Source organism: Pseudorasbora parva, chromosome 8 (assembly GCF_024679245.1).
Source record: "Pseudorasbora parva isolate DD20220531a chromosome 8, ASM2467924v1, whole genome shotgun sequence".
NCBI classification, from domain to species: domain Eukaryota; kingdom Metazoa; phylum Chordata; class Actinopteri; order Cypriniformes; family Gobionidae; genus Pseudorasbora; species Pseudorasbora parva.
This window is the reverse complement of record NC_090179.1, coordinates 25,301,103-25,323,473: the sequence shown is the minus strand read 5'-3', so window position 1 is coordinate 25,323,473 and position 22,371 is coordinate 25,301,103. Positions and strand designations below refer to the sequence as shown.

Here is a 22,371-nt window from a genome sequence, read left to right as displayed (position 1 = left end):
AAAAAAAGCGCTGAAAAGGCATGGACACGGTTATTTTTGCGGCTGAACCTATTCCATATGCATTTGTAGGAGTTTCCCTTTCAGACACAACATTTATGGGAGAGAAGTATTTAAATGAATCATGCAAGATGATTTACTAAGGTTTGCACTCGTCAATTTACTGATGTTTGTGCCAGACGCTAATTAATAATAATTTAATAATTTAATTTAATTAATTTAATAATAATAATTAATTACATTTATATAGCGCTTTTCTAGGCACTCAAAGAACTTTACATAGAAGGGGGAATCTCCTCAACCACCACCAATGTGCAGCATCCACCTGGATGATGCGACGGCAGCCATAGTGCGCCAGAACGCTCACCACACACCAGCTGATTGGTGGAGAGGAGACCGAGTGATTAAGCCAATCAGGAGAGAGGGATTATTAGGAGGCCATGATGGACAGGGGCGAATGGGCAAATTTGGCCAGGATGCTGGGGTTACACCCCTACTCTTTATCGAAGAACATCGTAAGATTTTTAACGACCACAGAGAGTCGGGACCTCGGTTTGACGTCTCATCCAAAGGACGGCGCTCTTTGACAGTATAGTGTCTCCATCAACTATACTGCTAAGTGGTAGATTGAGTTAGTCATTCTGGAAATTATCCAGCTGCGTCTGTTCTTTAATTTGCATGTCGTTAAAAACAGTGAAATGCATATTCAGAATATAAATTCTTCGAACAAGAAGAAGTAGTGCTGGTCCCTCAAGAGCCACTCTCAACCTATCTTTTTATAATGCTTTTTTTTAAAAGCCTTCATGTATCTCACAACACTTCAGCTTGTGATTCTTATTAAGTTGGGGTCATGTTTCATGATTCTTTACCTTAGCAAAGTCTCTGAGGACCTGACACACCTTGATGTCTGTAGACTGTCGCACTAGAGACCAAAGCTTTTCTGATGGTTTCACATCTAATTATTTACCTTATTTCTTAAAGTCTTTTGCAGACAATATATTTTATTCTATTTTTCTTTTCTTTTTTTGTGACCCTGCTGCTCCAATGAGCATGTCTTATCCAATGGTCACACCTTAATTTTGCATCCTTCTCATGGGAATTTAATCATTTTTATATCATCTGAATATAAGGCTTTTTTTTCACTACATTCCTTGTTAAAGGGATAGTTCGTCCAAAAACAAGTTAATGGATGACGTCAACTGTCTGGTTACCAACATTCTTTAAAATGTGCTAGGAAAATAATATAATCAGAATATAGACTTGCTATGCACACAGTACTGGTAAATTTTGAATTACATTATTTTGTCAGCTACTACATATAGTACACATAGTACTCCATATATATATATATATATATATATATATATATATATATATATATATATATATATATATATATATATATATATATATATATATATATATATTTATTTTTTTTAATTTTAATTTTTTTTATGCAGCCACATATATTTGTCAGCATTCATCTCGCTTTGACTTCACAATGCCTATTTTCAGTGACTCTGTCAATATTGTGTTTTAAATTCATGAGAAAAAAAAAGAACTTAAATGATTTTAGCAAATGGCTGCAATATAACAAAGAGTGAAAAATTAAGGGGGTCTGAATACTTTCTGTATCCACTGTGTTTTATTTTTGTTGCATGTTTTTTTTTATGCATTCATTTTGTTTTGACTTCACAATACCTATTTTCAGTGACTGTGCCAATATTGTGTTAAACAGTAATTTTCCTCTCTATGGTGGCCTCTTTGGCAAGACCAGCAACCTTTGTATTTGAGTCCAAAGGGGAGATGACAGTTTGCGCTTCTCTCCCCATATACTTGTTTGCACCTGCCTGCCCAGAGAGCCTTTGCTCTTCCTGGTCATTGAAGGTTCAAGGGAAATCAGTGGAATCAAAGGTCATTGTCTCCTGGCAGACCTAATGTTTTCCTTTGTGACCATCACATGCTGAGGCCAAAGTCCCTTTGTTTTTACCTCTGCTCTCTGATCTGGGATCAGTGTTTGAACTGATATCCTTTTTTGAGGCACACACTTACTTTGATTTTGCTGTAACAAAAAAAAGGATTTGTTTTTGGGAGTGCTGCTGCATTATTCTATAAATACACAACAGAAGTAAAACCAATTGTTTTTCAAATACACTTTTTTGAAATTTACTGATTTTAACCAATAGTAAAATTCCATCAAATTGAATGGAATAATCCTTATTCATATTATGAATTTATATTTTGTATAAATATTAATGGAACAAGGAAATTTGACTATTTAGTTTTGTGTGTGTGTGTGTATATATGCAGCATATATATATATATATATATATATATATATATATATATATATATATATATATATAAATATATATATGTATAAATATATATATATATATATATATATATATATATATATATATATATATATATATATATATATATATATATATATATATATATATATATATATATATATATATATATATATATATATATATATATATATATATATATATATATATATATATATATATATATATATATATATATATATATATATATATATATATATATATATATATATATATATATATGCTGCATCCTTCTTACATATATATATATACGCTCACCTAAAGGATTATTAGGAACACCTGCATCACATGACAATTGCTTCAATGCATTTAGGGGTGTGGTCCTGGTCAAGAAAATCTCCTGAACTCCAAACTGAATGTCAGAATGGGAAAGAAAGGTGATTTAAGCAATTTTGAGCGTGGCATGGTTGTTGGTGCCAGACGGGCCGAGTATTTCACAATCTGCTAAATTACTGGGATTTTCACGCACGACCATTTCTAGGGTTTATAAAAAAATGGTTTGTAAAGGGAAAAACATCCAGAACAAATGCAGCAAAGCATTTGTGAAGCCACAACACGCACAACCTTGAGGCAGATGGGCTACAACAGCAGAAGACCCCACTGGGTACCACTCATCTCCACTACAAATAGGAATAAGGTGGTGGTGTAATGGTGTGGGGGGATGTTTTCTTGGCACACTTTAGGCCCCATGTCCATCCCTTTATGACCACCATATACCCATCCTCTGATGGCTACTTCCAGCAGGATAATGCACCATGTCACAAAGCTTGAATCATTTCATATGACATGGCAATAAGTTCGCTGTACTAAAATGCCCCCCACAGTCACCAGATCTCAACCCAATAGAGCATCTTTGGGATGTGGTGGATGTGCATCCCACAAACAAATCTCCTTTGTTGAGAGAGAAAGAGAGAGAGAGAGAGAGAGAGAGAGAGAGAGGAAGGGAGGGAGGGAGGAAGAGAGAGGGGGGGGAGGGAAGGAGGGAGGGAGAGGGAGAGCAAATGCAAATCTCAGCTGCCAGATTTTTATTTCATTGTAATATTATCAGCCAGTAGCCTAGAAATCTAGACGCACCCAAGCGGCAGCAAATTTAATCTGCCCGCGAGTGTCGTCTAGGAACTCTCAATACCCTTCTGAGCTGTATTCGCCTAACTCTTGCCGGGCAAATCACATCGTGTATAGAGTCGGTGGGCGGGGCCATAATGACGACGGCCGAGTTGCGTTTGCGTGCTTCTAGTAAACACAGAAACTGGCGAACGGCGGCCTTTCGAATCAGCTTTGACCACGACTCTGGAAGACTTGGAGTTAAGCTTTTCTCTGAGAAATGAACAAAGAACGGCACTGAAGTCATTCTTAAAAAGGGAAGATGTGTTCTGAGTTTAGCCGACCGGATACGGCGAATGTTTAATCTATCAACGAGCTCTTCTTTCACCTTCGTTGCTCTGGTTGGTGTAGCGCTATCCTATCGCCTGCAGAGGGAGTTTGAAAGACAACCGTTTATCCCGCCCCTCGGATTGAGCCCTGTCTATGGTGAGTTTCCAGACCAAACATCTTGATGTTGGTCTGGCTTGTCAAGTTAATCAGCCAGGTCTTTATATGAAGTTGGATATCCAACTTTATATTGCATATCTCAACTGCTTTGTTGTTTAAATCATTGCAAAACATAATCAATATTATTATCAGCCATCTGTAATCTGCTAAAAGTGACTATAAATATATTAAGATATTATTAATATTAACATCATAATTTTCTGTAAAGCTGCTTTGAAACAATGCATTGTGAAAAGCAATATATAAAAATACATTTGACTTGAAATGATATGGGTAGTAACTGAACAATTCACTTTAAACCTGTCTTTAACCATATCTAGTCAGAGCGCTGAAAAAATGTAAAGTGTGTAAACATCACACACGAGCAAAAGGTTTCTCTCACAGCTTGTCACATAGTAGTGAAACATGTGACTATCTTGGGAGGGAGAGGGAATCTACTGAAGGAGGGGCAGCTGGGATGTTAACATCTCTTTGTATGCAAGAGAAAGCTGTGAAAAACTTGATGGCTGATACTATGTCCCATCAGGATATAGCCCATCTGTAACCTCAGCGGGGCATGTTTACTCCAGCCAGAACTGTTGACTGGTCATATGGGTTCCCAAAAGGTGTGAACTTGGTGTAAGAACTGAGACTTCTTAAGGCACAGAAAGGCTGAACGCAGGCAAGTGGAAGTTTGATGGTTTTCCATTCCTTTTTACTAGGGCTGTGCAATTTTGAAGAAAAATGTGATATGCGATACCTTGTTAAATAATGTGATATTCAATATGCGATACAATTAGTGTGTAAAATCTATTTAAATTACATTCCAAAAAAACTGGGAATGATACCATTTAAGTGTTTCACATTCTTTCGGGAAAAGAAAGTGTCGCTACAACTTCTGCAAGTGACCAGCAGCGTTTTAGCAAAAATTTAATTGTAAAATCAATGTAAACCATCATCATCAACCATCGTCAGACAGCGCGAGACTGCAAGTTGTTGTTTTTCACAAGTTATTGCATTTAATAACTCTTTTTAACATCAAGCAAGTCACATTAAAAGTCGTGTGCCCAGTATTCTCTGCTATATGCGTTGACCTAAAACTTACACTTTTCACAATGTTGAAGTAGCCTATTAAAATCATTCAGATATTGCGTGCTGTTGCGATATGCATATTGCGATATGTACATTTGTGATATTTCGATAATTTCGATATATAGCGCAGCCCTACTTTTTACAACAGCAAACAAAATTAGATTTTAAAGTATTTCTTATTATAATATTACATGTTATTACACGGCTCTGTGAAATACTTGATTCTGATTGGTCAATCGCGCATTCCAGCGGTATGTTATTTCCAGATAACAACCGCTCATATGTAGCCTGTATGCCAGCCGAACTTAGCCCCGCTCACCAGATTTTTAGGTCGGGCAGTTCGGTCTGGCCTTGCTCCATAGAGGAGTAAGTATTCCCGAACAGAAACTGTTCGGACCAATGAAATCATCAGGGCGGGAGAGATGATCAGCAGTAACGTAATCATGCACGTCATCAAAGGGGCTTGGATTATATTTGTTCAAATCTTAAACGGAGAGCTTGTTTGTATATGCATTCACTTTCACAATTTCTCTCAGAAATGATGATCATGTTGGGTAAGTACTCTGTGTATCATTAAATTATTCTATTTTTTTACAACACCGGCAAAGATCGTGTATTCCAGCCTCATCTCAGCGCACGTGCAGACAGGGTTGGGGGCAAAATGGCGTTTGGGGGGTAAAATGTGTGTTATTTTGGCAAGGTTGCCTGCTAAAATTCACACTCATGGGTCTATCACATAATAGTCGCTTCAACTCGCGGACATAGAAAACAACCCGTGGGGGAAAAACGCGGACTTGGCAACACAGTGTAATTGAACTATGTTGACATTTGACAATGTGTCGCAACGTCGCTTCGTTGCTCTGATTGGTTGTAGCTCTTTCCAATTGAGGTCTTTCCTGGTTTGGTTGAAACACGCCCCATAATCACAGCCCAATGGAGCAGTTTCAGACTCATTTTCTGACTAGAATTGAGTATGACCACGTCAGGCTAGCTCATTCGGGTACTACGAGTTATCTTGACCGTTACTACTTCTATGCTTAACACTGGCGCCATCTTGTGGCTTAAACAGCCGTGGGTTACAATGGAAGACTTCAAGGCAGGTTTCCTTTATAACGTTTTTAATATAGATTAAAAAAAGTTAATTTTTAACGGGACTACTTGTCAGTCCCGCTTCGCATTGGGGTCCTGATCACTCTGTCGGGGTTTATTCTGCGATAACAACCGGCTGGGTGTACATTCCCTTACTTATTATCTTATTATAATAACACTACCAGAAAAGCTATACCTGTATGAATGTATAAATTAAAAATCATAATCATAAAATATAAATAGCAAAGTTACATGTTCTGGCATATTTATGACAGATAGACAGACACGGACGGACGGACGGACGGACTGACGGACTGACGGACAGACCGATAGATAGATAGATAGATAGATAGATAGATAGATAGATAGATAGATAGATAGATAGATAGATAGATAGATAGATAGATAGATAGATAGATAGATAGATAGATAGATAGATAGATAGATAGATAGATAGATAGATAGATAGATAGATAGATAGATAGATAGATAGATAGATAGATAGCTTTTGCTTTATTGCAAAGAGTTGATGTGAGTCATGTGCTGTTACATCTGGTCATACAAGTCATGCTCTGATTTAAAGCCCTGGGTTAAGAAGAGGACACATATGTAAGCTGTGGCTTTAAGGGTGGTGTTCATCAGCATTGGAAAGTCTGATTCATCTTAGCGATTCGTTTTGCGCGCGTTGGTTCGTTTTAGTGAGTCGATTGAAATGATTCAGTGATTCATTTAAATCATTACTCAGAAGTAATTTTACATTTCTTTTTTTATTGATATAAAATACAGTTAAATGCGGGCAAAACGGTTTTTAGCCAGATTTCTGATTATTTATAGCCTATTTAATGTATTAACTGTTTATTGTGTTAACATCCACCCACCCACAGATGTTTCCATGATCACATGGAAAACCTATTTCCCCCAACAGGCTACAATTGTTACTTTAATAAAGTTAAATTGGTGTCAGCAACAATCTATAATCAAAAATGCAATACAAATTCTAAAATTATAGCTAGGCCTACAGCACCGAGGAGGACCCCATCTTGGCTGTTAAATCCAGTAAGCAGTAAACTTACAGTAGTCCTGTTTTGATTGTTTCCAGCTTCTCCAGTTTTTAGCTGACCCTGCTGGTTTTGCTTTAAAAAAGCTATATGCTGAGATAATTGATTGTATTTTTAGTGACAATTAGTGTTGTAATTAGGGTGTTTTGGTAGAAGTGTGGTGCATAGGACTATAATAGCGTTTTTCTTAATATAATTATAGGATATTTTTTGGTTGATTTACAAATGCCTTGCGAATCGGTTCGGATGAATCATTGCAAGTATGATTCACTCTCGAATCGGATCTCAGTAGCGTCCATGAGGGTAGGAGGAGTGAACATGGCATTGCAGAGTGCCGGGGATACCTTGAATAAACAATTCAGTCAAGCGACTGACTGCAGGACTCAAGAGCACTAGAAAACCGCGCATGTGGGGAGTAGACGCTGTCAGCCTCTAGTCGTCTTTCCGTTTTTACATCTGATTTGTTCGTAGAGAGAAATACCATATGCGTGTCTCCGAATATTCCCTAAATGCAGCATCATTTTCAAGTGGATTCTCTTTATCCGAACAGGTAAGGCTGGGTGTAAAAATAAGATTTCTTGTATATGTATTCGTTGCATTAGTGCATTAGCAGCAAAGCCAGAATCCGCTATGTATTTTAATGGCTTGTGCGTATAGCAGGGGTATAGGGTGGTAGGAGCTGACGTTTCCATTTTGAGTCTTCGTTTATTTCATTGAATGTTTACATGCAGGCATGCACGGATAGTGTGTGCGGTAAATGCCTGTGATCAAACGATTACATGAAAACGACAAGGAATATACGCATCCTGTATCAGAATATAAGTTACACATGTCATGTACATTTATAGTGAGTGCACCGGGCAAGCACGTGAAATGTGATATAAAAGAGTGTTGTGCTAATAGTAGCCGAGCTCAGTTAAAGCAGGTTGTGATTAGAGGATGGCTCTGGCACCTTGCTTACCTCATAGTTTATGTTTAGTCTAACCGAGACTAAGTGCTTGCGTGAATTTTTCCCCCCCAAGATCTTGCATTGAGAAACGAGAAATTATCTCGCACCCTTTTTATCCTGAAATACAGCGTTTATGCTTCCTGGAAATAATATTGTGTTTAGTCCAGTGTTGCAGACAGTAGTTTATGAGATTAGTAAGAAGAACATCACATTATTCATATAATATAAACAGCACTTTTGAGAAATAGCATTACAGTTATGTACACTGACACTCCACTCATTTTAATTTTATGTGGAGGTGGGCCACCTTATGGGTGCAGGCATGTTGATATCACATGATTGGGTCAATTGCATATCTATGTGTATTGCACTTTTAAAAAGTAGGTGGTTTATAAAGCATAAATAAAAGAAAAACACTACAATATGCAACATTTTAATAAGCCATGGAGAGAAATCTTAACTGTCTGTCAGCTGCGTATACTATACCCCCAACAACACATGCAAATGCGATGTGATGGAATCCAAGAATATGCATTACTTGTATTTGTGTAGTTAGTATGAGACAGAAAAAAGATAAACAGATTTAGTGCATAGTGGCAGCAGTTAGTAAACATACTACATGCCTCCAGGGCAGTAGGTGTCAGTATACAATTACAGAGCACACATTTGTTTGTTGGATATTTAGGCCTTGGGCTTTTGTTGCATTTCTCAAATCAGCGTGGAGCTGTGGATAACAACATGACCTGAAGTATAAAATGTTCAGTGTTCTGACTCATATATTTTAGTATGAATATACTTTGAGATTAGACAGTATTGAATGAGTATGGTGTTGTGTCATTAGCTCTGAATAATGAAACCTACATTTATATAATGCATTTATGTAACGCGTTCAACACTCACATTCACCCATTCATTAACTCCTTCATTCATACACTGACGGCGGTGTCAGCCATGCAAGGCGCCATGCATCTCATCGGGAGCAGCTGGGGTTAGGTGTCTTGCTCATGGACACCTCGACACTTGGTCAGGTAGAACCAGGGATGGAACCACCAACCTTCCGGTTTGTAGCCAAACAAAATGAGCCACTGCCGCCACTGGAGTCTAGATTAAAAGATGTGAATATCTTGGATAGTGATAGCCAGTTAATAGTAATATTTGTTTCAACTCATGGTTTTCATATTTGTAAAATTGAAAATTATGATTTGTAGCATACTCTATTTTTTTAAAACACATAATGCACTGTATTTGGGCAGTTGTGTTGATTTTTTATTTATTTTATTTTTTTTGTCTAGCAAAACTGCAGAGGTGGTTCTCTTCTTACATCAGACTTTACTCTGTTTGTTCTGGTTTAAAAAAAATCCCAAATGTTTGCATTTTGGGAGGAACAGCTTGCTTAAGATCACAGTGACATGTAACCCAAAAACTGAACTGCCCACTCACATTATGTTAAAGTGTACTTTGTTTATAGAGTGGTTTTGTTTAAAATTATGCTCTTAGGCTTATTTTAAAGAGCTGTGAAGTAAGCTTTTGTAAACGATCTCGCCACTGAAGTCTAGATTCAAAGATGTGAATATCTTTTATAGTGATAGCCAGTTAATAGTAATATTTGTGGACTTAGTTTCAACTCATGTTTTCCATTTGTAAATGAATGATTTCATGTAGCATTTCAAATTATTAAAGGGATAGTTCACCCACTGATTAAAAATGTCAACATTTATTTATTGTATTTACCCTTGTTTTATTCCAAAACTGTATGACTTCCTTTTTTTTAATGTCGTACACTAAATATTTTTTTTTGTTTTTACGCTGAAAGTCAGTGGCATCCCATGTTATTTTTCTTGAACCCATTTCTTTCATTGTATGGACAAAAGCAGTTTTTCTTAATGATGGGTAAAACATTGATTTATCAATTTTAATCGATTCTTGTTTTTATGAGCCAATATCGATTCTTAAATCCTAAGAATCAATCTCTCAGTCTATGTTGTTTTCAGTTGATAAATTAAAAGAATTGTAGCGCACCTCCCATCCTATAAATCGTAATAAGCTTTGTTACTTTTGATATGAAACAAAGTCTCGGATTTCAAATTCTGTCAATTGTATTACGAGATTCAAAGAGTACCGTTTGACGCTCTTTAATGTGGTGTGACGCAAAGAGCACGGGAACTGATCATCTGTTTCACTTTACTACTAGTTACATCATAAAATGAACATTAAAAGCTATGTTTAAAAAATAAAACTTACTGAAATCATTATGTCTCACGTAGACGTCAGTAAAACAACTTGAAAACAGTGTCAAGTAATTTTACATTTACCTAAGCAATGCCGTTCAGTGACCATAAACTTGTTTTGATGTATGATCCTTTTGCTAAATGTGTGCACCAAATTAGTTACATATTCATTATATTTTTACTGTTCTTCAATATTTAATGTTTAAATAAATGTCAAGTTTTTACAAAAGCCACATATACATGTTTATATTTCAACAAATGAATTGGAATTAAAAAATATTATAGAGTTATGTTAGTATTAGAACTTTATTATTATAAAAACTTCCTTGCGTGTAATTTAAGTGTTTGTATTTTAACCTTAGTACCAACTAGTGTACAGCATTAGTTTTTTTCTTCTTTGAGACTGTACCTGATATATCCAAAATAATAATCGAATCAAATCACAAATGGAATCAAATTGTAAAATTTGAGTCAATAGTCAGCCCTACTTCTTTTGTGTTCACAGAAGGAAAACGTAATACACAGGTTTGGAAAGATTGGAGAATTGAGAGTTAGTAAATGACGATTTTAATTTATGTGAACTATTCCTTCAATTCATAATAAGACATTTATAGTCATTGACATATAGTCATATAGACTAGTCAGAAGAAATGGAAATCAAGTACATTTTTGTTTATTTGAATTAGTTTTCGATTATGCAGACATGCCTGGTTTTCTTCTGTATTTGGTTGGCCACCCATATGATGCTCAGATAGTCCTATGGAGATGTTTGCCAACTCTTGCTTTGCTTTTTTTGTTGTTCTGAATAATATTGTGATGTCCGTTCATCATATTACAAATTGAATTTCAAAGCTCAGGTAACTAGGCTTTGACAGAGTATGCGGTTGGTGTACTGAGACAGAAATACTCCTGTCATTTTGCACAGGGCGGAACAGTAAATGCCACCTGATCATGTGGAAAGAAAGCAGGATGAGGAAATGGAAGGATGAAGTGAAAAGGTGAAATGGTTTGTGTGTGTGTGTGTGTGTGTATGCGTATGGATGGCTGGAAGGGGTTCATTGTTCATGAGATAATGGCAGGATCATCTACCAGACAGGAGGTCACCACGCCCCTCAATCATAACCCATAATTGATTGACCATAATGGAGATTGAAGTACATTATTCATAGTTTGCGAGAAAAAATTACAGCCGGCCCACTGCGAGATCAGGGTCAGATAAATCAGGAGGAGAGGTACGCACGCAAGCAACGGCTTGTTGAAGAGACAACCGGCTGAACGTGATCTTGTAAACATCAGGGATCAATGAGATCTCAGCAGCGCACCAGCTTTTAAGAAAAAGACATTTACAGTGCCTCTTAAATTGGCTTGTGTTGTGGTCCATGAGGAGAGGGGGGGTGGTTAAAAAAAAAGACAAATGCAAGCAAAGAGTCCCGTATTAAACTAATGGCGTAAGCAAAAGTGGAGGGCAAAAGGAAAGAAGCATCTTAAATCATGTCTCCGTGTGCCAGCTCATCTATCAGCAGTACACCACAGAAATGATTTTTCCATCTGTAGAATAGAAATGTCAGCCCGAGGCAAGCGATGTGTATCAGTGCTGTTTTTTTATAGAGTAAGCCAATATTAGGTATGCGATTTATGGCACATGTGCAACTATCCTTAACTTCACATGCATTAAGACTCTCAGAAATCAGAAGCCAAACTCAACAGGTTGGTATTCAATGTTGTTTGTGAAGGTTTTCATATATATTTTTTAATTTGTTTATACAATATCTATTTTTTTTAATCTATTTATGATCTATGAAGTTTTATAACCAAGCCCAAATGGAATGTGCCCCAACAGATATCTGTAGAATTGTAATGCCAGCCATTCATTCAATTCGGCACATGCCTCGTCCTTTAGGTACACAATGTTTGGGTCACATTTTCTGACATTTATGGGTAGTTGCACGTCCAAGTTACAAGGCTAAAATATATATTAATGGATAAGAGAGTGTATATTTTAGGTGCATTTCCTCTAAAGATGCACTTCTAAAGATTCCTCACTGTCACTGGAACAAACCATTTAATTAAAAAACTTCTATCTGACCTGACCTCTCTCTCTCTCTCTCTCTCTCTCTCTCTCTCTCTCTCTCTCTCTCTCTCTCTCTCTCTCTCTATATATATATATATATATATATATATATATATATATATATAAATTGTGAGCAGTCAGTTATATATAATTATTATTATATATAATTGGCAAAATGCTGTTTTTAAAGTTGGCTTGTAAAGAAAAATGGTGGAGTTTTAGAGAGAGTTTGGCATTTCACACCGCATGTCAACTACCAATAAACGCTCAATTTAACCATATTTAAATTCATATCATAGAATTTCACAGATTTTTCTCCAAAGTCAGCATGTGAAAATTGTCTGCAGATTCTTTCTGGGGCTGCTTATAACTTGCTACAGTAAATGTCAAAGTGACCTTTAAAACTTTCAAACCAGTCTTTTAGTTGCTTTGGATATTGGCTGATTCTGCAAATATTTTCCATAAATATTCACCAGGACCGCTGTACTATAGCCATTACGTTCTAGGTCAGTTTTGAGCGAGAACGTTGAGGTGAGATGATCATTTCTAACATGTATTGCCCTGGCTCCTGCATCTATGTCTCTAGACAGCTTTAATGGCTGTAGGGATAAAGGTTTTCGTAGGTCGCCATGTGGCAGGATCAGCATAATTGAAGGCTTGAGAGGACGCAGTAGGGGCGATAGTTAAATTGGACTTAAGACTGTTATTCAATGGTGTCTTAATTTAACCACTCTGGGTTATATGAAGCAAATCCCACTGAGAAAAGTGGCTCACTCGAATGCCAATCATTCCTCACCGATCCTGAGACTTTTGAAGGTTACAGGGCTGTCTGTGGCTGGGCTGACGGATTGATGTATGTCCCCCGTCGAGCAGAGAATTCAGAGTCCAAGGCCGCCGCAGTGCTGTCCTATTAGGGGGGATTGTCCTTCACAACTTCTTAGCCGCCTGTCCTTTCTGGAGCCTACAGAGCTCAGGCAAGGGCATTGTGTCTGCTACAATAAGCCGAGCCGTGGAGTGCTTCACCCACACATAATTATATGGCTTTAATGCAAGCATCTTTCCACCGTTCATCCACTCACACCAGCAAGCGCAAAAAGAGCGGGGTTGTCAGAGGGAGTCGGTGGATGTATCCTACTTCATTATGACTTGCTCTTCGAAGGGCTTTTTTAGAAATTAAATTGGTTCAGCAATTAACTAAAAGGGGATTTTTAGAATTTATGAATGACTGAGAAGATTGATATGTTGCAAGAGAGGAGAGCAGCATGTGCTATGGATGTGAAGCAGAGGTAATGGATTTATCGTCAAATTGAGGGGCACATGAAACGCCGTTTGGTGCGAGAATCACTGTATTCACATTTTAGGACCACAACAGTTAGGTGATCAGACTTTGTGGCATTGTCTTTGTGTTCGAGACTGGTTTCTGTCAGGTACTGTGGAAGTGAAGCCTTTTCAAGGAGCTCTCTGGGGCCATTACGACATGAGCGATTTCACCGCCTGCATTTTTGTGTACCCAGTTCGATAAGATATGAGGTCATGCTTGCTAGATGTTGTTAGGAAAATCTAATCCAACGGTTGCCCTGCCTAGACAAAGACGGCTCTATGCCGAGCAGATCAAGAAAATAATGCACAGCTTGAACTTGGACCTTCGAGGTGTTTCTTAAGAGTTAATTAAACAGAATTCATTACCAGGTAATCTATAACATATGGTGAGAAAAGATTAATGTGCCACCACTTTGAATACAAACGCTGGGTATTACCGTCTGCTCATGTACTGAGCATTGGGTTTTTTAGAGTTTGGATTACAGCAGGGTGGTTTGATGATATATTCAGTCACAGTGGAAATATGTCAAGCTGGATATGTCAAATTGGGTTTTTTGGAAAGTTGTTTTATTGCCAATATTTGTGGGCACAATATCTTTGCAATAAAAGATATTGTGACATTGGTTATTTCTTTATGCCTTTTTGAACTCTTTTCTTATATTGTACAGTTCGCAAATGCCTGTATTATCGTGTGTGTGTATATATATAATTTAAAAAAAAAAAATTTTGTTTTTTTTTGTATACATGGTTTGAAATAATCTTTTTCGCATCTTTCGACATGATGCAACATTCAACGTGGTGCTCATAGTGAAACTTAAACTTTAAAAAAAATACATCTCCCATTTTTAGACACGACATGTGAAAGGCCCTTTAGGGGGATGGTGAAAAAATCATGCTTTTCTGTGTTTTAGAATTTTTTTTTTCTTCCAATTTTCATTATTTGCACAGCACTATTTTACAGTGCAGTACTTAAAGTGTAATTATAGAGTAGTTACCAAAGAAAGTACTGGTAAAATGAGCTAACTCTACATGGGTTAGGTTTAGGGAAAGGTTCAGGATTACTACTTAAATCCCTGTTATTGTAATTGCTATAAGAAGTGCATATGTACATGCGGAACAAAGCTGTAAAATAAAGGGCTACCGTTTACCATTACACCAGAAACAAGCAGAGATTGTACAATCATTTACTATAGAGGCGGTTGGAGTTGCATGGTTTTACAGAAATGTTTGAGGATCCACAAGGTTTAGTCACAGGCTCTTTTTAATATTTTTCATTGGTTAAATATTTGACAGATGTAACCAATAGCAATGATTTATGTAAAAAAAAAAAAAAAAAAAAAAGATGAAATATGGAGATATATGATAACATATTTCCTGCTATAATAATATTTAATAATGTTACTTTACTGAGTTTGGGCCTTCAGCACAAAGTATGGAGACCTTTAATGGAAACAAATCATTCTGCTTTATTTCTTATTAGTTACTCTATCCTTTGCAGTCACCCGTTTTATCGAATGGGTCTCTACGGCTTGTAAATGAACTTCTATGGCCAAAGGCGCTGTGAATAAGAGAGAACACCATGTTCAGCCAAATAATGTTCTTTAAAGGCATTCAATATTTTCTTGTATGCTACGCTCTGTTTTTTTTCATCTGATGTTACAGACAAGCTCCGTGGTTGTATTGGCATCACAGAGATGTTTTCAAGGTTTTTGAAAATCTTTGAACAGTCTGAGAGTCAAGGGCTATCTAAGCGTGAGTGTCTGGAAAGTCCTCTGGCCATGATTTGGTAGAGAGCGAGTGGTGATGGCCAGCAGATCCACCACACTAAAGCATAAACTGGACTAATCTGTTACCGAGCAACAGCAGGCAGCCCTTCACAACATGCTCAGGGTGTGTAGTTCATGCCGTTACCCGGGGGATGCGGTTTTGTTGAGTTCAGCTCGTGGCACTTTTTTTTTTTTTTGGAGTGGTCTGGTTGCCCTCCGTGTTTGGACTGTGGAAGGAATCTGCCATGTTGGAGAGACAGAAACACCAGGGACAGCTGGGTAAACATTACAGTTCTGTTTTCAACATGCCACTTTGATATGTTAATTCTTTGTGTTTTTGAGGTGAGAGATGTAGTCTTTTTGTTGTGGTCATGTGTGCTTTTTTTGTTTTGTTTAAAGGTTTTATTGCCGCCTTTGCGCTTTGAACGAAAAGTGTCACCTCATTCATCACAAAGAGGCAGCTGTTTTTCCATTTGATAGTCATCAGTAAATCAGAACATTACCCTTCCCCCAAGTTGTGCATAGTCGCATACTAAAGAGAGCAGCTTTCCAAGACCTTGGAAGTGGCGGACGTGTCTTGGTCAAACCGTTGAGGGTGACGCTATCGTCACCTTTGCGTACGGCCTTAGACCTGACCCAGAGGGCCAGATTGTTTCCCACCAGGCTGAGATAATTATCATCCAGGCTGCTTTGGAACAGCACCTTACTGGTTCTTGTATTTTTAGTGGGCATCTTCAGTAATGGTGGCCGAAACCTGATCCAGCTTGCTCTATTGAGTGGATTAAAGCCGTTTGTTGGTACTGTGTCATCCGCAGTTCAAGGTTGACATCCACTGAGGAGTCACACCAAGGTCAAGCATGGTTTAATACGCTGTTTTGTCAGGTCAGGACACATGATCTTCCCTCGACCAGTGATTTGGGTTAATTATGAACAATGATCTCTCTGGAGCGGAGGTGAAAACAAGGCTCCGGGAAGAAAGCTCTGTGTGTCAGGCGACCTGAGCACATGATTTGTTATTTGTGGAAGGTAACAGCCTCAAGTATTTAAGATCACTATTTTCATTTTGGAAGGGGAATATATATACTAATCCTTCAAAATTGTGTGGTGGGGATGATTATTTTGATGCATTAAATTGTTTGCATGAGACTTTTTATTGTACAAATGAATTTATATTAATCTTAGAATCACTATGATACACAAAGTATGTCATGGTTTCCAGAAGAATATTAAAAGGCACATCTGGTTTAAACATTGATAATCATGCTTTTTGATTTTCTGAAAAATCATACAGGTCAACGCTACATACTGGAAAATGTAGCGTTGACATCACAGGAATAAATGACATTTCAAAATAGATTCAAATAGAACACTCCTATTTTATATTGTAGCATTATTTCACAATGTTACAGTTTGTACTGCATTTATGATTAAATAAATGCAGTCTTGTTGAACATCATAAGAATTTCAAAAACATGAAAAACCTGTAGAATAATATTTTTATAATATGCATGGAATATTAATAATTCATTAACATTATTATAAATAATGTATTTTATATTAAATTTAATTTTAGATATTATATAACCACTATATAGTAATTTCTTTTTTGATAATCTTTAGATAATCTACTAACTACATATGCAGTGTTGGACTGACTAAATGTAAAAAATGATGAATCAACAATCAAAAAGCTTATATTGGTAGTTAGATAAGCCAAATGTTGGGTGGACAAGTCCTTCGTGCATGATGAGAGCCTGGCTTTTTTTAGTGCCCTTGCCCCAAGACAAATTAACATGACCTCAAAGTGTTTATGGCACATCCTACCACTAAAGTTTTGCCCTAAAATGTTATTGCGGAAAGGGGTTTTTCTAAAACCCACCACTGAAAACTTTAAATGCTTTAAAAATGGTTATTTCTTCCCCATGCTAGATGGGCAGACTGATGTGATTGCTCTTAACACAGACCTCATGTTTTGTTTTTTGCTGTGCTGTGTTCCTTTGTGGCATCAGCAAAAAGGAACTAGAACACAGAATCAGAACTGCTACGCTAGGGTAGAATTATTTGGGCCAAAGTGCATAAAAATGGAGGCCACTTGTTGGATTGTTAAATCTTGCTGATAGCAAAACCTTTTTGTTTTAATCTGTAGATGGGAGTTTTTTGTTGGTGTAAACATCTACATTTTGACACACGTTCTAGTCCAGGGATCTCACTAGCACAGTAGCCTATGTGTTACATAAGATAGGATAACTTGCATTAGGAGTCCACTTACAGGAAAATCGATCTGTTTTCAAAGTGAATCTAAGGGGATTTGCGATAATCTAAAACGACAGTTACGACCTTAATACCCTTTTGATGCACGTCGACGTGACCCTGTGCAAACCAGACCTCAACTCTGGTCAACTGCAGTGACACACATATGCTTCGGTTAACCTCCATTTTTTTCACAGCAGGCTGACAATTTTCAGCTTTTATGTGTCATTTTGTTGTTTATGTAACTGTGGTTTGTCTGACATTCATAGCTAGACGCCTCTGATTTAGCTGGCCTGGTTTTTGAAAAGATATGCACTTTTTTGTGTTTTGACCTCGCTGATTAGGAGGAGATTAGAGCTGACCTGAAAACATTTGAATGGCGTAAATAAGGGCAATGATATAATTGGTGCTCGGGTCTTCTCATCCACCATCCGCCCGCTCGGTTCGTGTGGGTGGCGAGGCCAGCAAGGAGAGCTGAAGGTGATAAAACATCCAAGTTGCCTGTAAATGAGATGAAGACTGGAGCAGCACCGGGTTCAGCCATTAAAGATGTTTTATAGCAGCCCTGCGTACTCTTCCCCTCCTGAGGTGCACACACGTAAACCTATCTATCAAAGGGAATTGACCTGCCTTTGAGTGATCACTTCACTTCAAGACCTGCTGTTGTCATGAAAACATTCACATGTCCTCCATGTAGACGCCAGCATCACTTGTTTAGAGAAAGAAGATATCAGACGTGTTATTTGAAAAGGATAGTTCCTTAAAATGTGACCACTTGAAATTTTGAACATTTGTAAAGCTTGATTGTTACAAAACTGAAAACAACGATACTATTAAGTCCCTAACAAACTGGTGTAACTTCATGTAGAACAAAATCAGGCCAAAACTAAGTTTGTTTTGGGAGTTTGAAATAGCTTTGAACTACCATTGGTCTGGGTAGGTTTTGTCTGAGGCATCGCCTTCTTTGAAGTTTGAATTTTCTCTGCTTCATTTCTTCTGTTCAGTTCATTGAGGTCAGATATCCGCGAGTATAAAGTGAACATACTGGAAAGCTGCTTTATAGAAATTAAAGTTGTAATTCTAATTGAAAGCTAAACTTGTACAACCTTTTTTATGTTTAACAATGTTTGTTTTAAGGCAATCTAAAAAAGTTCTACATAAACGTGACTTAAGTGGAGTGCTGAATTGAAGCATACATCCCGGATGCTTTCTTAACAGCTGTTTTCTCACTGCTCTTATTTTGTTATTGAAAGGAAAGCGCACAGTTCATAGTTGCATATTCATTTAAATGCCACTTGCAGCATTGTGCATACCATTGAGATGCATGCTAATGTTATACCACTGATCAGGTCTTTCCAACTTTTTATGTAAAGAGCGAAAAATAAGTTTACTGTGAATATCGGGGCCTTTTATGGTGTATAAAACCTGAATTAAGCTATTAGCATGCAGAGCTGTCGTATTTCACGTTTGAGTGACATTTATTTCTCGAACACAATCTTCCACACTGTTCCCAACCGGTTTGCCTGTATTCGGCGGATGCCCTTGTATGCCCTCAGTAACAGCGGATAGTGAAGCTGCCCTCTGAGCTCGTGGAACAAAGCAGAAAATAAAGTTGCTGCCTGCAAAGTGCTGCAGTGGGTGGCTTTAACATTCCCATCCACTTTCAGCTCCTGCTAACCTTGCTGAGCTCTGACATCATCCTGGAACAATGTCAGATCCATGTAGATGAATATAATTAAACAAGTGCTTATCATCCAGCCGGGGAAAGTTTAGTGGCAGGTCAACCATGTTTGCCTCTCTTTAAGCTGAAGGTCGGACGAGGGTTAGACAGGCAGTTTGCAGGCTGGAAGGTATGTGAAAGACACAAAACACACACTGGAGGCCAACACAAGAACCTTTTCCAGAGCACAAAAAAATCTATTTTTACACTAGCTTGTTATTTACATCCAGCTCTGTCTGGTCAGACTATATTGGAAAAATCGAGCACCAATGTAAAATGTACCATACTAACCACAGTTTCCTCTTACTGGTTATTATTACTGTAAAACCATCATTTGGTATCATTTTGTATCATTCGGTGGTTAGGCCTGTCACACAATAATCAATATATCGATATATCGCACAATATATGTACATGACCTCAATCATTTTTTGTGATACAATATATTGGCCATTATGTTTATATGATAATGAATGTCACCAATATTTTACTCTATTGTGCTGTCACCTTGTATGTTTTCCGTGACGGAGGCGAAAGTGATTCTCGGGCAGTTCCTTCATACACAGAGCAGTTATTAACTGGTGAAAAAAGGCGTAATTTGAGGCGTTATAGTGTTTTCCTGACAACTACTGACATTTTGAAAGAACTCTATTTCAAAGCCGTTGCTGCAGATATAAATATCAATGCAGAATGACGAGTGTTAAAGCCGTTTGACAAGGGAAAATGTTTATTTACTATTTATTCATTTTTCCCCCATGATCTAAAGAATTAAAAGGTTGTCATTTGAAAGTGTGTATGTCTACTTGCATTATAATGTAATGTTATATTATATTCAGTGGCATAAAATAATCTTAAAATGACAATAATATAATTTATCGCAATTATTTCTGGGACGATATATCGCAAAACAAAAAGTAGTTATTGTAACAGGTCTATTGGTAGAGAATTAACAATTTATATGGCAAATGAAGAGAATATATCAGTTTGTAGTATACCACATACATTAATGTATGTATGCATATGTATATGCTGTCAATCGATTAAAACAATTACGATATTTTATATTGTAATAATTTCACATTTAATCTCCAAATGAATGGGGAAATAACAAAGACAGTATATTTTAAATATTTTATCTGACAGGAATTAAATTTACAGAAATTAAATAAAGTTATCAAACACTTCAGTCTTCACTGCATAAATGTATATATTAATCCTTATTAAAGCCACAAAGTTAATTTAAGAGCAGTCATTTATTCTTTGATTTACATTAATGACTGACACCACAAGATCGGATTTAGGCTGCTGTCACTTAAGTTTTGGAGCACATGACGCGAATCAGTATCTGACGCACATCCGATGTCCTCACAACTCTTTGCGTTCATTTAAAACCGTTTAACTTCTTTACGACTGTGCTTATGAGGATACTCCAGTTCACATTAATGTTTTGCAATTTGATTCTGTCAGTATGTCTGTGGTAGACTTAGCCTGTTTACTCTAGACACGTTTGTTGTATTCTGTCTGCAATGTTGTTTTAAAATTGATTATCTATGTAAAGTACATCTATATAGTCTTTGGTTGTCAGCATCTCATGCATTGTAGTTGCATTTACGGCATGTTTAAGTTTAAAAGTAGGTAAACTTAAAGTAGTTAATGTAACTTAAAGGAAGTGTATAGTGTATATTGTGGCCAAAACTGGTACTGCAATCACTTCCATCTCCCATCTCCGCTTAAGGCGGGCGTACACGGTGCGATTTGTTTTTTTTGCTGTCGTACGAACTCGCAGACGATTTTTTTTCTCAGGAGAAATCGCATGGACATCGTAGATGCTCGTATGGTCGCGGCTCGCACCGTGTGAGAGGAAATACGAGACGAGCCGAGCACGTTAAGAGCACCTCCCAACCTTACGATCATTTTTAAACATGTTTAAAAAGTTCGGGGAGTCGGCCCGATTTTTACCAGCATATGACTGTCCCTTATTGCCAAATCATGCACAAGCACGTCACATAGGCTCAATCTATGACTATTATTAGCTCAGTGGCTGCAAACATACTGCGTTCTCACACACACACACACACACACACACACACACACACACACACACACACACACACACTTTCTTTCTCTCACGTGCACTCTTCTCTCTCCCTCTGGTTGTTTCGGTTAAAAGGAATGGCTACTAATGTTCTCTGCTTTTCAACAAATCATTTGCACACATTTTTTCTTTATTTTTTGTATTTGAAGCTATAGCAACAACATTGAAAGCTCTGGTGTCTGTGTACACGAAAACTTGTGTGATCGCGGCCGGCTCGCAGTGCAAACAGTCGTGCCATGTACCACCTGATTTGATGCGATGATCAAATTAAATGAATCGTGGCGTCTGCAATATCTCACGACCTTCTGAGTGTCCGAATTCGCACAGTGTACGCCCGCCTTTACCCCCTGACTCGAGGTTGCCAGATAGGCTGCAGGATCCAGCAGGAACGTTTGAAGCTGCAGATGTGGTAACTAGAGCAGGTCTGGCAACCCGGATGCCTGACTTCATATTTGGTCGATAGGTGGAGGGTGGAGCTTCAGGCCAAAACACAACAAGTTAACATCAACATCAGTTGAGATCTGCAACAACAACAACTTTTAAATGACAATATATGACAATATCCTGGCTGGACAGCTGTCTTCAGTGATACAAGTTTTTGAAATTAACATGGTTTCTTAATGTCTAGTGACATGCCATTTTATGATTAATTGAAATACATTTCTTACATACAGTTCCTTTAAGTAAAAAAAGAGCATCTAATAGCTTCTGTTACACTGTGCTGCAATCCATCTAGCTATTTGTAAATGCAAAAACGTATCCTGTGTGAACAGAAACTTTATTTTAAATTAATGTCAGCCTTACACAAGTTTTTAACATGCATTAAAAAAG

The 22,371-nt window shown here is 37.4% G+C and overlaps 1 protein-coding gene across 2 annotated transcripts in view; it reads left to right on the top strand.

Moving 5' to 3' along the window:
• The first annotated feature begins 7,445 nt into the window (after positions 1-7,445).
• The window catches only part of LOC137084319 (arsenite methyltransferase-like), a 47,924-nt gene continuing 32,998 nt past the window's right edge, over positions 7,446-22,371 (top strand). For both annotated transcript variants that reach the window (XM_067450497.1, XM_067450495.1), the window contains exon 1: positions 7,446-7,691. In XM_067450497.1, the coding sequence (XP_067306598.1) occupies positions 7,626-7,691 (66 nt within the window). In that variant the 5' untranslated portion in view covers positions 7,446-7,625. The remainder of the gene's footprint in view (positions 7,692-22,371) is intronic.